Source organism: Petaurus breviceps, unplaced genomic scaffold (assembly GCF_028583685.1).
Source record: "Petaurus breviceps papuanus isolate PSGF00001 unplaced genomic scaffold, PetGlider_PUasm1.0 428, whole genome shotgun sequence".
Lineage (NCBI taxonomy): Eukaryota > Metazoa > Chordata > Mammalia > Diprotodontia > Petauridae > Petaurus > Petaurus breviceps.
In genome coordinates this window covers 4,506,131-4,520,849 of record NW_027186331.1, presented here as the reverse complement: position 1 = coordinate 4,520,849, position 14,719 = coordinate 4,506,131, and the positions used below count along the sequence as shown (strand labels likewise).

The 14,719-nt window shown below is 49.7% G+C and overlaps 1 protein-coding gene across 2 annotated transcripts; it reads left to right on the top strand.

Moving 5' to 3' along the window:
* Positions 1–10,110: 10,110 nt before the first annotated feature.
* Positions 10,111–14,052, top strand: YDJC (YdjC chitooligosaccharide deacetylase homolog). 2 transcript variants are annotated; one of them, XM_069100911.1, is made up of 5 exons: positions 10,111–10,344; positions 10,562–10,721; positions 10,811–10,910; positions 11,058–11,235; positions 12,973–14,052. In XM_069100911.1, the coding sequence occupies exons 1-5, from the start codon at positions 10,181–10,183 to the stop codon at positions 13,289–13,291; spliced, it is 921 nt and encodes a 306-aa protein (XP_068957012.1). In that variant the 5' UTR covers positions 10,111–10,180; the 3' UTR covers positions 13,292–14,052. The 2 variants fall into 2 exon arrangements, with proteins under 2 accessions (XP_068957012.1, XP_068957011.1); XM_069100910.1 differs by having other exon boundaries at positions 10,811–11,235.
* Positions 14,053–14,719: the final 667 nt, after the last annotated feature.

Below are 14,719 nucleotides of genomic sequence, written 5' to 3'. Positions count from 1 at the left end.
AGAGAGAGAGAGAGAGAGAGAGAGAGAGAGAGAGAGAGAGAGCACGTAGTCTGCTTCCGTCTGCACTCAGACTCTGTAATTATTTCTCTGGGTGTGGATGTCCCTCTCCATCATGAGTCTTTTGTAATTGTCTTCTAACCTTGCATTTCTGAGAAGGGTCCAGTCTATCAAAGTCAGTCATCACACATATTATGTGTCTGTAACTCTGTACAATGTTCTCCTGGTTCTGCTCTCCTCACTCAGCATCAGTTCGTATAAGTCTCTCCAGGTAAATATGAAGTCCGTCTGTCTGCTCCTCATTTCTTATAGCACAATAGTATTCCATTACATTCATATGTCACAACTTGTCTAGCCATTCCCCAATGGATGGGCATCCCCTTGATTTCCAATTCTTTGCCACCACAAAAAGAGCTGCTATAAATATTTTTGTACATATGGGTCCTCCTCCCACTTCTCTGATCTCTTTGGGGTATAGCCCTAGAAGTGGTATTGCTGGGCCAAAGGGTATGCACTTTTGTAACCCTTTGGATGTAGTTCCAAACCACTCTCTAGAATGTTTGGATCTGTTCACAACTCCACCAACAATGCATCAGTGTTTCAATTGTCCCACATCCTCTCCAGTACTTATCATTTTTCTGTTTTGTCATCTTAGCCAATCTGACAGGTGAGATGTGGTACCTCAGAGTTGTTTTGATTTGCATTTCTCTAATCAATAATGATTTAGAGCATTTTTCATTAGATATCTTTAATTTCTTCCTCTGAAAACTGCCTGTTCATATCCTTTGACCATTTATCAATTGGGGAATAACTTGTATTCTTATAGATTTGACTCAATTCTCTATATATTTTAGAAATGAGGCCTTTATCAGAGATACTGCTTGTAAAAATTATTTCCCAATTTTTCACTTTCCCTCTAATCTTGATTACTTTAGCTTTATTTGTACAAAACCTTTTCAATTTAATGTAATCAAAATTATCCATTTTGCATTTCATAATGCCCTCTAATTCTTGTTTTGTCATAAAATCTTCCCTTCTCCATAAATTGGACAGGTAAACGATTCCTTGCTCTCTCAGATTGCTTACAGTATCAACCTTTATACCTAGATCATGCACCCATTTAGACTTTATTTTAGTATATGGTGTGAAATACTGGCCTATGCCCAATTTCTGCTATACTATTTTCCAGTTTTCCCAGCAGTTTTTGTCAAATAGTGAGTTCTTATCCCAAAAAGTGGGGTCTCTGGGTTTATCAAACAGTAAATTACTCATTGACTGTTGTGTGAAGTCAGATATGCTGTGTGAAAAGTGTTTTGTAATTATGTTCATATAGGTCCCAGGTTTGTTTGGGAAAATTTTTTTAAAGGATTTCTGTGAAAGGGATTATTTTGGAATTGATAGTTAAAAAAAGACTGCTAAAGTTTCTCATTCAAATGGAACTGAGGACTTCATACTCAAGTATTTTCCTACTATTTGGCACTACTCATTTGAAGGAGGAAGGGGGAGTATCTCAGCCTGCTTTCACAGAATGTCAGCTCCATGAAGCCAGAGATTGTTTTTTACTTGTACCCTCAGGTCTTGATTGAATGTCTAGCACACTGTCAAAGCTTAATACCCAGATTTCCCAAACTATGGACAGCCACTGAGGTGCTGTGGCAAACTTACAGGACATTTAAAATTTCCCAGAGAAACACAGTGATACTGGACACCTGTCAAACACCATGGGAATTATCCCAGGGTAGTCGGTTCACTGTTTCAGCTTTGGATCTTGAGACATTCCTTTGTAGATTTTGGAGTGTTTGAGATACTATACTGTTCACTATACTTTTTGACCATCTTTATAAAGTCTCCAACATTCTCATTTGCTACTTTGTATCTTTGAGAAGCCGAGTTTGGGACGAGTCATGATAAAGATCAAATACTTTGCAAAAAATCAATGCGGAACAAGAAAGGAGGTTGGTGGTGTCCAGTCTGATTCCAAGGTTTGAGGCAGGCAGTGCCCGAGGGGCACAATGTACGCACCCCATTATTAAGTAATTGCAGATAAGGAAACGAAAATAGCATTTTTCTTTGTTACTCGTATTATTTTTTCAGACACCTACTAAGTGTGAGGAAGGACCTACGTCGTTGCTTGTCATTTCAATCGTGTTGGATTCTTTGTGACTCCATTTGAGGTTTTCTTGACAAAGATAACTGGGGCAGTTTACCATTTTACAACCTGAGGCAAGTAGAGTGATGTTGACTAGCTCAGGGACACCCAGCTAGTAAGAGTCTGAGGGGGAATTTGAACTCAGGAACATGAGCCTTCCTGATTCCAAGCCCAGCACTCTGTGTGGTATGGCGCCACCCAGCGGCCCTGATGGAGGAAAATCTAGGTTCAAATGTGCCTCATGCCCTTGAAGTCCCAATGGCTCTGCTTTGACCTCTCCTCTCTCCAGGCCCGTGTCTGGTCTACACAAAGAGAGGCTTGGACATGGCCTTGAGGGTTCCTTCCACCTCCAAACTTGTGGTCTCAACATTCTATGAGATCCTCCACAAAACCATCTGCCCTCCTCTGCATATCCATATCAATACCTTTCCTAAATGTGGTGCCTGCCTAGAAGTGAGCACAAGACTCTAGGCGTGATCAAACCAGAGCAGAGGACATTCTTGGGAGTTATGCTTCTCAGTGAAGCCCAAGACCGCATTAGCTCTCAGGGCAGTAAAGACAGCTAGGTGGTACAGTGGGTAAAGCACAGTGGATAGGGCTTGGGTTCAAATTCTGCCTCAGACACTTACTAGCTGTGTGCCCCTGAGAAAGTCATTTAAACCTCAGTTTTTGCCTCAATTTCCTCAACTGCAAAATGGGGATGATCACAGCACCTACCTCCCAGTGTTGTGAAAATTGAATGAGGTATTTTTAAAGTCCTTAGCGCAGTGTCTGGCATGTGGTGGGCTCATGATAAATGACTGTTTTTTTCTGTATTTTTTTTTTTGGCCACCATATCACCATATTGATTTACTTTAGTAGTTTTCAAGCCTCTAAAATCCCCAAACTTTCTCTAGCCTGGCCTCCCTTATCTGGTCCTTGTGACTATTGATTTTTTGTATCCAAGTATATGACTCCACATTGAATTGCAGCCCTCTCAGATCAATATTTGGGCCTGCCAAGAGTTTGGAATATTGACCTTGGCACCCAGGATGTTTGGTAAGCCATCACCCCAGCCTCGCAGACCATCTGTGCTTCTACCCAGATGGTTGGCAACAATCTTCAATAGCCTGAGACCAGCCCAAGGTCCCACCTTAGGCAGGGGACCCTGCTTGAGAAGCTATTGCAACAGTCCAGAGAAGAAGGGACAAGAGTGTGAATTGGGGTGATGGCTGTGTGAACAGGGAAAGGTACAGGGGTCAGGTAAGGCCCAAGACTTGGCGAGTGATTGGCTCTAGTCAGGGACAGGAGGAGAAGAATTCAGGAGGACACTGAGCTGGTGAATCTGGGTGGCCAGAAGAAAGGTCCTGCCTTCGACCAAAATAGGGAGGTTCCGAAGGGGACAATTTAGGGACGGGTTCTGTACCTTGTTGGTGTCATGGACCCCTTTGGAGAAGCGTGTGGACACACCCTTCTGAGCCATGTTTTTAAATGCATAGAACAAAATATGTAGGATCGCAAAGGAAAACAGTAACCTTAACACATGATGATCCATGTTTTGGAAAGTATCACTATTCCTGGAGGAGAGCCCCGACTTAGGGGAAAGATAACGACTTCTGTCTTGGACATGTTGAGTTTGCTATGGGGCTTCTGGATGGATATATTCATGGTAATTGAAGACTGGGGCTCACAAGAGATGAGGACAGTAGAGGGAAGCATCCGGAAAACCAAGGAAAGGTGGGAGCTTCATAGATATATAGCTGGAAGGGACCTGAGAGGCCGTCTAGCCCAATGCTCCCCCACTCCCCACCCCCCACCTCTCGCTGGAACTAGGTTATCGGAAGCAGGAAAGCAGGGAGAAAGTGAAAGGCAAAGAAAGGTGAGGCTGGATGTTTTTAGGGAACAAACACAGTCTTTGACTTCCCTCTAGTGATCAGATAGGATATCGCTGCACAATGGAAGCTGGAGGGATGATGGATGTAAAACAGCTCAGGCAATAAACCAACAAACTTTTGTTAAGAGTTTTCTCTGTAGCAGACATTGTGCTAAGCACGAGCCACAAATAGCACGTCCTGATCTTACGGATCTTACCTTCTTTTTTATGTTATATTTTATTTTTTCCAATTGCATGTCAAAATAATTTTTAACATTCGTTTTTTGAAATGTTGAGTTTCAAATTCTCTCCCTCCCCTCTCTCCCTCCTTGAGAAGGCAAGCAGTTAATATAGGTTATACATGTGCAGTCATGCAAACCATATTTCCATATTATCCATGTTGCAAAAGAAAACAGACTAAAAACCAAACAACTCCAGACAAACAAGAAAAATAAAGTAAAAACAAGTCTTCTTTGGTTTGCAGTCAGTGCTTTCTCTGGATGTGGATGGCATTTTCCATCATGAGTCTTTTGGAATTGTCTTGGATCATTGAATTGCTGAGAAGGGCTAAGTCATTCATAGTTGATGATCACACAATGTTGCTGTTACTGTGTACAATGTTCTCCTGGTTCTGCTCACTTCACTCAGCATCAGTTCATGTGAATCTTTACAAGTTTTTCTGAAATCCACCTCTCGTCGTTTTTTTTACAGCACAATAGTATTCCATCACAATTATATACCACAACTTGTTCAGCCATTCCCCAATTGGACATCCCATCAATTTCCAATTCTTTGCCACCACAAAAAGAGCTGCTACAATTTTTTTTTGTACAAACAGGTCTTTTACCTTTTTTCAAATCTTACATTCTAATGGGAGATTATATATATATATTTCTTATGAAATAATATATTTCTAATAAAATAACAAATAATATATAAACAATTATAAACATATAATAAAATAATATATAAAACAATATATTTCTTATAAAAGAAAGTTATAAGGGGGAGAGCATGATGGTAATGGCAATTTGAAGAGTGAGGAGCAGAGACAGAAAAGAATGAAGGAGTGACCATGGCTGGCCTGGGCCCTTTCTTTTTTTTTTTTTTTTTTAAAGCAATTGGGGTTAAGTAACTTGCTCAAGGTTACACAGCCAGTTATTTCTGGGTGTGGTGCTAAGTATCTAAGCCCAGATTCGATCCCAGGTCATCCCAACACTGGGGCCGGTGCTCTTACTTGGCCCTTTCTTCAAATGGAAGTCCTGGGAGGAAATGACCAATCAGAGTAAGGGGTTGCAGGTGGAGGGTTCTTTCAGAGGGAGAAGGCTGCAGGGGCTTCCAGAGCAAGCCCTGGTTAGCCATAGCACACCTCCCCACTCCTTACAAAAACCTTCTACACAAACAACTCTTAATTCATGATTTAGTCAAATAAAATTTAGAGCATATTGTCATTTTTTTATAACAACACAGAAATTTTAAACCTCTAATTGGTTAACAAGTGTGTATTAGGTGCCTGTCACATGCCAGGCCGTGGGATATAAATGTAAGGGACCTTTGAAAACAAATCTTTGCAGGTAGAGTTTCCCAGGAGTTCCTGGGAAATTCACAGATAGCCGGGATTCTTTATGACCTGGGAATGATACCACAGGAAGAAGCAGATGGAAGGGAACAGCAGAGAGAGAGTGAGGAGTGGGGTGAGTTCTTTCCCACAGGGAGCCTTTGAACCCCACTGCAGTGATAGGGGTGGTTGTTTGTGGCAGTTGAGTCTGAGAGACAGCAATGAGATGGAGTGGGAGAGAGAGAAAGACAGAGACAGACAGAGAGACAGAGACAGAGACACAGAGAGAGACAGAGACAGAAAGGGACAGAGACAGAGAGAGATAGAAAGGGACAGAGACAGAGAGAGAGAGGGAGAGAGAGAAGCACACATATACACAGAGGTGGGGGGTGGGGGGGCAGGTGCATCTCCCTGTTGAGCCACTGCCTCAGCCAACCTGGGCATTGTACCTATCCCCATGTGAGAGAATAGGCAGCAGACTGTGAACTATGGTTTACCTTTCCCTCGATTTCCTCACTGCCTGAGTAGAGCAGATGATTCAGAAGTTTCTTTTGTTCTTTAAAACTACTTTTCTCCTTTCCCTTTGAATAATTTTAACTTCCTTTGCTGGCCAGATAGATCTGAACAATATAACTTCTCTTGATCTGTGTGTTGCCTTATTTGAGAACAGGGTGGGGAGGTACAGCCAGAAGGAACAGTGTTTGGACAGTGGTATATAGAGATAAAGAAAATTACCAGGGTTCCAGTCTTGTTCCCCTAAAATGCCAAGCTTTCTCCCAGGTGGGTATTCTGAACTAAAAGTACAAGATGATCATATGATTTTGATTTACTGATTTGGGATAGATTTCCCCAAAGATGGGGACCTTCTGCCCCTTAGGCTAAAATGAATCAAGACTCTCACATATTCTACCAGAACGTGGCTAGGCTGTCAGATCATATGGCCTCATTCATCACCCTTCCCTTCCTCCTCATGTCCAGAGAAAGCACTGTTCAGGGGTAGGGCCCATGTTGGCAACTAGGCAGTAGGAACAGAAATTTCAAGAGAAAGTACATGGCTGGACTTGGCTAGCAATTCTCCCATTCCCAGGGTCAGAGCCAGAGGGAGGGAGGGGTGGCTTTTCCTTTCAGTGCGACCTCAAGCTTATATGCAACAGGTGCAGCAGGCTAAGCAAGACTAGTCTGTTCTTGAGGGGTTAACATGCTAAGGAGGGAGACAATCAATATGCCAGGCATTGTGGAGAGGGAGCAGATGCATTTCTGCCTGGAAGATACAGGTCTGGCCACAAGGCCACCTGCAGGCTGGCGAGGGAAGGATGCTCCCCCACACCTCTCTGCCAGCTGCTCAGGTGCCCAAGCAGCCCCAGGCCCCACCCGACTCCCTCCGCAACAGCCCTTGAAGACTCTTCTCATCCTCTACCCCCTGCTGCCCCTAGGAAGCTCCCCACTTCTCTCCTCTCCCTGTACTTGTCAATCACCAGCCATTTGGGAGAACACCGTCCCCAGGCTCCCCCCTCCCATTCCGTTGTCCTCTTCCCCCACCCCCTGGCTATTGTCCTATACTTCTCTTCCCTTTGCCAACCAGATTCCTAGAAAAAGCTGCCATTACTTCCTCTCCTCTCGCTGATTCCTCAAGCCTTTGCAAGCAGACTTCCAATGCCCTCACTTGACTCAAACCACTCTTTCCAAGGTGATCAGCGGTCTCTATTGCCAAGTCTGGTGGCCTTTTCTCAGTTCTCATTCACTCTGACCTCTCTCCACTGGACGCTCCGGACCACCCTCCCCTCCTGGACACTCCCTGCTCTGATATTCCCTCCTCTCTACTGCTCTTTTCATTCTTCTCTTCCCCTCCTCATTGGCTCCCCACTCTTGCTGCCTCATCATCCCATGTGTGTCCCCCAAGGCTCCCCCTCAGATCTCTTCTCTCTCTCTCCATTCTCAGTGACTTCTTCAGGTTCCATGGGCTTAGCTGGAACCTGTGTATGACTCAATGATCCCAGGTATATACTATGCCAGAATCCAGCTGACTGCCCCCGATCTTTAACCCTCCACCACCAATTGACTATTGGACATTTCAAACCAAATGTCCCAGTGACACCTCAAACTCAGCATGTCCAAAACTGAACTCATCATCTTCCCCGTCCCCAACCCTCTGCCTTTCCCGGCTTCCTCATTTTGGTGGAGGGTGCCATACTTTATTTAGCTACTTCAGCATTTTACTGGGCTCCTCCCTCTCCCTCATACCACAATCCCAATCAGTTGCTAAAACTTGGCATTTCCAAATCTCCCAACAGGAAGCCAGCTGCTCCCATTCCCAGAGCTGGCCACTACCTCAGATCAGGCTTCCACTTCTTCCTGGGGCAGATTTTTGTCCTCCTGGTTCAAGTCTCTATCCCCTCCGCACAGCCATCCCCCTCCTCAAACTCCCTGGGTTCCCTAATCCCTTGGACCCAAGATGTTAACCTTAATTTGTGTTCTGTCCGCCTTTGCCAGTCCAGCCAGGGGAGACTGAGGACTTCTCCTCAGAATTCTATTTTTTAAATGCACAAAATTAATGAGAAGTGGAGCTGTTCTAATGAGGGCTGGGGGATGCAACTTGACAAACCATTACTTATCTCTCCTCAGACCACCCCCAGCTTGGGACAATCTAGACAAAGGATCTGCCCCCACACAAGTGAGCGGGAGTAGAACGCCATGGGCCAGAATCTGCCTGGATGAAATTCTTTTTATCTTTAATCAGAACTAATCTTCCCCAGTTGGGTGAGGTCCTTCTGGCACTGGTTGAATGACCTACAAGGGACTGATTTCTGGATGAGGAAAGAGAGCACAAAATCCTGAATCTCCCCAAGAGTAATTGGTAATTAGTGATTATTTCTCTCGTTCCTTGGGGGAGGTCTCCGAGCAGGTGCTTGGCTTAATCCTGCCAAGGTGCCCTGGCAAAAGTGGTGGGCAGTGTGTGAACACAGATCTTCTGACCCCACTGTCATACCATAAATACAGCCCTAACCCTGAATCGTCTGCTTCTGGAGATCAGGGACAACGTCTTACTTGGCTTTGTATGCCTCTACCCCACCAAGCACAGTATTTAATTTAAAGAAATAACAATTCCCATTTCTATCATTCTTTAAAATCTACAAAGTGTTTTTCTCACAACCTTGTGTTTTACAGATTGGGAAACGGAGGCAATGGTGAACTAGAAGTGTCTGAGCTAGGTTCCACCTTGGGTTTTCTAGCAGATGGGTGGGGCAGTGGATAGAATGCTGGACTTATAGACAGGAAAACATGAGTTCAAATCCTGCCTCAGGGTTTACTTGTTAGCTGTGTGGGTATCTTGGGTCATCTCATGAGGTTCACCGCCAGTGGTCTCGATTTCCTCCTCTGTAAAATGGGGATGATAAAGGGTTTGTTGTGAGGCCCAAGAGATACTTTGCACACTTTAATAAAGCGCGATCTGGATGCTACCTTATACATTATAATTACATAAGAAGTATTATTCTGCCCCAAGAGCTGGTATGTCTAAAAGACAGCAGTACCTACCTCCCAGAGTGGTGGTGATAAGAATGAGAGGACCGATCAGTCCCGCCTGGTCCAGCGCACTGCTTAGTTAGTCAGCCAGTAAGCATTTTCGTCTGGATATGTGCCAGATGCTGTGCTAAGGGCTAGGCGTACAAAGAAAAGCAGAAAGGAGACCTCGTCCTTAATGAGGGAACAAAGAAATCTACAAATGTGCATACACGAGGAAGGGGAAATATTACCGAGGGAAGGCCCCAGAACTGGGGGATGAGCAAAGGCTGTGGAAGGTGTGATTTTAGTTGGGTCTTGGAGGAAGCCAGGAGGCCGAAGGTGAGGAAGGTGAAGGGAGGTGAGGAGGGAGCATTCCAGGTACGGGAAGATGCCAGGGCTCGGAAGACAAAGCATCTTGTCGAAGGAGCTTGCCAGAGATCTCTGTCACTGGATGGAAGGGCACGTGACGGGGTGGGGGTGGGGCAAGGTGTGAGACGGGACAGGTGCGGGGGGCGGGGGGCTCAGGTCTGTGAAGGGCTTTGAACGCCACACAGAATTTTGTATTGGATCCTGGCGTTGAGAGGAGCCCCGCGAGGTTACAAAGGGTCGTTCCCCCACTGAACCTCACTGAGTCTGGTGCACTCGGGACCAATGAGAAGGAGTCGTTCACGAGAATACCAAGGCCAAGACCCCGGCTTGAGAGCGGGTGCTGACACCCGGGGCCTGGTACGGGGAGAACCGCCGAGGTGCCGAGGACCGCAGCCGGGCTCTGGCCCCCACCGCAGACAGAAGACCAAGGTCTGGGACAGACCTCCTCCCCTCCCCGGGCCTCAGTTTCCTCCTCTGCAGAAAGACTATCACCGAAGGATTTCGTCCTCCTCCCCCAGCGGCTCCAGGTCCCACTCCGGACCCCCGCGCCGCGGAGTCTGGGGGGCCACTCCCGCTCCCACCTTGGCCCCGCCCCGCCCCGCATCCTCCCGGCCCCGCCCCGCCCCGCATCCTCCCGGCCCCGCCCCCCCCGAGCGCAGGCGACAGTTTCCGGCCCCAGCCTCAGACAGTCCTCTCCCCGCACCCCGGCCGGCTGATCGGCCCTGGCCAGTCCGGTCCCCCCCGCCCGCCCGCCATGAACGAGTCCCGCGTGCGGCTCGTCGTCACCGGGGATGACTTCGGTTACTGCCCGCTGCGCGATCAGGGAATGGTGGAGGCCTTCTTGGCCGGGGCGCTGACCGGGGTCTCCCTCTTGGTCAATGGCGCGTCCGCGGACACCGCGGCCCAGCTGGCCCGCAGGTGGGAGTGGGGGACACGGCCAGGATCCGGACGGCGTCTGGACGGGGAGGGAGAGGGAGGAGCCGGGGGCGGGGGCCCAGGTGCCAGGCCCTGGGCGGGAGCGAGGGGATGGGGGTACCCGGGTGTCCAGACCCGGGCTGGACCCGGGGGAGGGCCGTGTCAGGGCTAGGGCGGGGCTGGACCCGCGGGGTTCCCCCGAGCGTCTCCATCCCAGCAGGCACCGCATCCCGGCCGGCCTTCACGCTAACCTGAGCGAGGGGCGGCCCGTGAGCCCCAACCTGGGCTCCAGGGCCTCCCTGATCGGCCCGGGTGGCTTCTTCCTGGGCAAGATGGGCTTCCGAAAGGCGCTGGCCGAGGGCCGGGTACTGTTACCCGAGGTAAGGCCGCCACCCTAGGGGGAAGGAAGAGAGGGGGAGGGGGAAGGGGGAAGGCCCCGCCCCAACCCCCCTTCGCTGCTCGGGCGCAGGTGCGGGAGGAGCTACGCGCGCAGCTCAGCCGCTTCCTGGAGCTGCTGGGCCAGGAGCCCACCCACGTGGACGGCCATCAGCACGTGCACGTGCTCCCAGGTAGGGGTCCGAGTTTGAAGCGCGAGGAGCGGGAGCTGGCCTCTCCCAGTCCCGGGCTGCTGGGGGTTTGGGAGGACCGACCTGGGGGGGGTCCCTCTGTCCAGGTTAGCAGAGGCAGGGCTCCAGCCGTCCCCATCCCATCCCCAGGTGTGCGCCAGGTGTTTGGGGAGGTGCTGCGAGAGCACGGAGTCCGGTACACCCGGGTGCCGGTGGAGGCCGGCCTGCACCGCTGCGAGTGGCTGGAGCCCCAGCTTCGGGCCTTCGCCCTGGCAGTGGAGGAGGATGCCCAGGCCGCCAAGGAGGAGTTCGAAGAGTTAGGCCTTCGGTAAGGCCCCTGGGAGTCTGACAACCCCCCACCCCGGCCACCTCTAGCACGCCCTGGAAGCCTCAGTTTCCTCATCCACGAAGCAGGGATGATGGGGAAGCATCGGGCTTGGGACAGTCATTGATTTGCAGTTCCTGGGTTCGGCTGCTTATGAGCTGAATGCCCCAGAGAAGGCCCTGGCCTTTCCTCAAAGTTGAAAGAGGATGGAAGGGTCTGTACGATTCTCTCCAGCTGTGGCAGTCTCCCACCCTGGATGGGGCAGGATGCTGGCTGTGACATCTCCAAGGGATGAGAAGATTAGGACCGACAAGTGGAAATGCTGGGACTCTACTCCGAGCTCCAGGAAGGGTCTGACTGGGGGATGATGGGCATCCCACATCACCTTAGCACATACCTCCACGCTGCCCTTTTTTCGGACCTGTGTCCCAAGGCCACAGGGTAGCAGAGTGGGTAGGGTTTGGGCCTGGAGTCAGGTAGAATCATCTTCCTGAGTTCAAATCTGGCCTCAGACACTTCCTAGCTGTTTGACTCTGTCTTCTCATCTGTAAAATGAGCTAGAGAAGGAAATGGCCACCTCCCCCCCTTCCAGTATCTCTGCCAAGAAATCCCAAATGGGGTCGCAAAGAGCTGGGGCTGAAAAACGGCTGGATGCCAAACTCTCTGGGTTGTTTTAATTGTCAGGAAGTCAAATGGAGGCTGAATTGCTCTCATCTCTCCCCATGGCTCCTGGTTCTGCCCTCTGGGAACAAGCGGAACCAACCTACTCCTCCCCCCTTGCAGCCATAGCCAGGGTTATACCTTGAAGAGGAGGGAGTCAAAGCCGCTTGCCATTAATAGACGGCTTGGCTTGGCCCAGCTGGCCTCTGCGGTCTCTTTTCCCGGCATTCTGTTCACCCGCCCACAGACATTCTCCAGTTGTGCCCAAGTCCTTCCTAATCGCGGTGCCCAGAAGCGAGCAGCAGACCCCATATCTCAGCAATCCCTCGGTTTTGTGTCAGCTCCCAGTCGCTCAGTAAGCCCCCAGCTTCTATGCCAGCCCCTGGCAGCCTCTGCCTACTGCCCTGGGGCACTTCATTGGAGACCTCAGTCCATTAGCCACTGGGGTCTCACCATTCATCTGGTTCCAAAACAGTTTCACAGACATTAGACTGGGAAAGGTACCTCAGGGTAGTAGGTCATCTGAAAGAATGGTGGGGCATACCATGGGCTGGCTGTAATCTTAACATGGCCCAGCAGTGTGCTGAGAGTGCAGGGGTTAGACATCTTGGGAAGCCTCCAGGACTCTGGAGGTGAGGGGCTGACTGTACTCTGCCAGTCAGGCCACATCTGGTCTTCCGTTCAGTCACCATCGAGCAGGGCATGGGAACGCTGGGGGAAGAAAACGGCCAGGGTGGTGGAGGCCCTAGAGAGCTGATTAGCATCCAAGGGTCAGTTGGAAGAACTGAGAAGGCTTGTCCGAATATGATGAAGGGCCATCTTATGGAAGAGGGCAGAGCGACAGATTTGGGTACAATTTAAGGAAAAATGCCCTAGCAATGAGCTGTCCCAAAGTGGGAATGTGCTGCCATAGGTATTGGGCTCCTCCTCACTGGTGGTTTGGAAGCAAAAGCTGGATGTCCACTTGTCAGGAATGTTGAGGGCTTCCCCCCCGAGTGAGGGGTAACTGAGAATGGTCTCTGAGACCCTGGGATTTTGTCAAATGTCCACCCCCTAGGGACACAGCCTCTCTCTCCACAGGTGGCCCGATGCCTACATTGGCTTAAGCACTATGGGCAAGGACATGTCTGTGAGCAGAATTGAGGCCGCCATTGAGCAAGCTGTGGGGAGCGTCCTGAGCCCGGAAGATGCCCTGCAGGGAGGCCGAGCCATCACCATGGAGCTCATGACCCACCCTGGCTACCCCAGTGTCTCCCCCACCAGTGGCTGTGGGGAAGGGCCCGATGCCTTCTCCCAGTCCTGGGAACGGCTGCATGAGCTGCAAACCCTGCTGGACCCAGCACTCCACAACTCCTACCAAGAGAGGAGCATCAAATTGTGTGCCTTTAAGGACTTATGAGGCTAGTGGGGAGGCCAGGAAGAGCCTGCCTTGCAACCCTGTCTCTATCACTTGGCCAACGGGAGATCCCAGACAAGGCACTTGATTCCTTGGCTATAAAATGAAGGACTCGAAGGAGGTCTCAGGTGCTGTCTCCCTCTGACATCCGTTGTTCTAACAGACAACCTGGTGTGGTGCCTGCCTCTGGGATCTGGGGACCTGAATTCAAATCTCACCTCTGCCAGGTACCCTCCTTGGGACTGTGGGCAGAACCCTTTTGCTCCATGGGCCTCAATGTCCTCACCTGTAAAATGGGGTTGGACTAGAAGACCTCGAAGGTCCCTTCAAGCTCCATCTACCACCTCTCCATAACACGTTGGGGCAGGAGGGGAACCTACATGTGGAACTTAGAGGCCCGGGTTTGAGTTCTGGCTCTGGGACCCTGGGCAAGTCATTTCACCTGTCTGCCTCAGTTTCAGCAGAAAAATGGAGATAACAGCAACTAGCTGCCAGGGTCACTGTGAGGGTCAAGTTAGATCTGTGCCAAGTGCCTGCATACAGCAGGCAGTTAATAAGTGTTCTCGCCTGGCTGTGAAAGGGAGCCTGGGGCAGGAAGAGCTGTGGAGGAAAGAGGTCTGGCTGTCTGGTCCTGATGTTCATAGGCTGCTTCTGGAGCTTGCCAAAGGTGTGACACGGCCATTCTGCACTTGAGGAAGGGTGTTTTGGCAGCTGGATAGAGAATGGAGTCTATTTTTTAAATAAAAATTTTTTAATGAACAAAATCTACTTTTTCCCCCCTCTTTCTCCCAGGGGAAAAACCCCCCCCCCAACCTTCGTAACAAAATGCATATTCAAGCCAAATAAATATACCCATGTGCCACTCCCCAAGCATGTGTCCCCTTCTGGCCCTGAATGCTGCCTGTCAGTGGGTGGGGAACCCACCTGGTCAGGGAAGCTTCCTTGAAGGCCCATGAAAAAGGCTGTGGCAATAGAAGGGGCCTAGCCAGTTTGGTCTCTTTGGAGAATGGGCTAAATCCTGCCATAATTAGAGCTGTAAGGGAGGAAAATAGAGAGCAGGAGTGACTTCCTCTGTGGGGGGAGTCTCTCTATCAAGGACCTGGGCCAGCTCCTGGGAAATTTTAAACAGCAAGCTTGTGATTCATTAGAATCATGACTAATGAGGGTGTGTCTAATGGAGGCCATTGGAGCAGTCTTCTGTCTGCTGGGAGAACTTCCTCCTCAGCTGGGGAGGGTTTGTTCTTAGAAAGGCTGCTGAACATCTGAGTGCTTGTCACTGTCCAGAATGATAAAATGAGGGCTCCCTACAAGCCAGTTCCCTGACAGAGGAAAGACAGCAAGGAAGGGGGTGGAATTTTCCAAAGAAACGGACTTAGTGGGCTGGATTTATCTCCTCTGGTAGGAAAAGGCTGCTCCCGGGGGTTTGGGTTC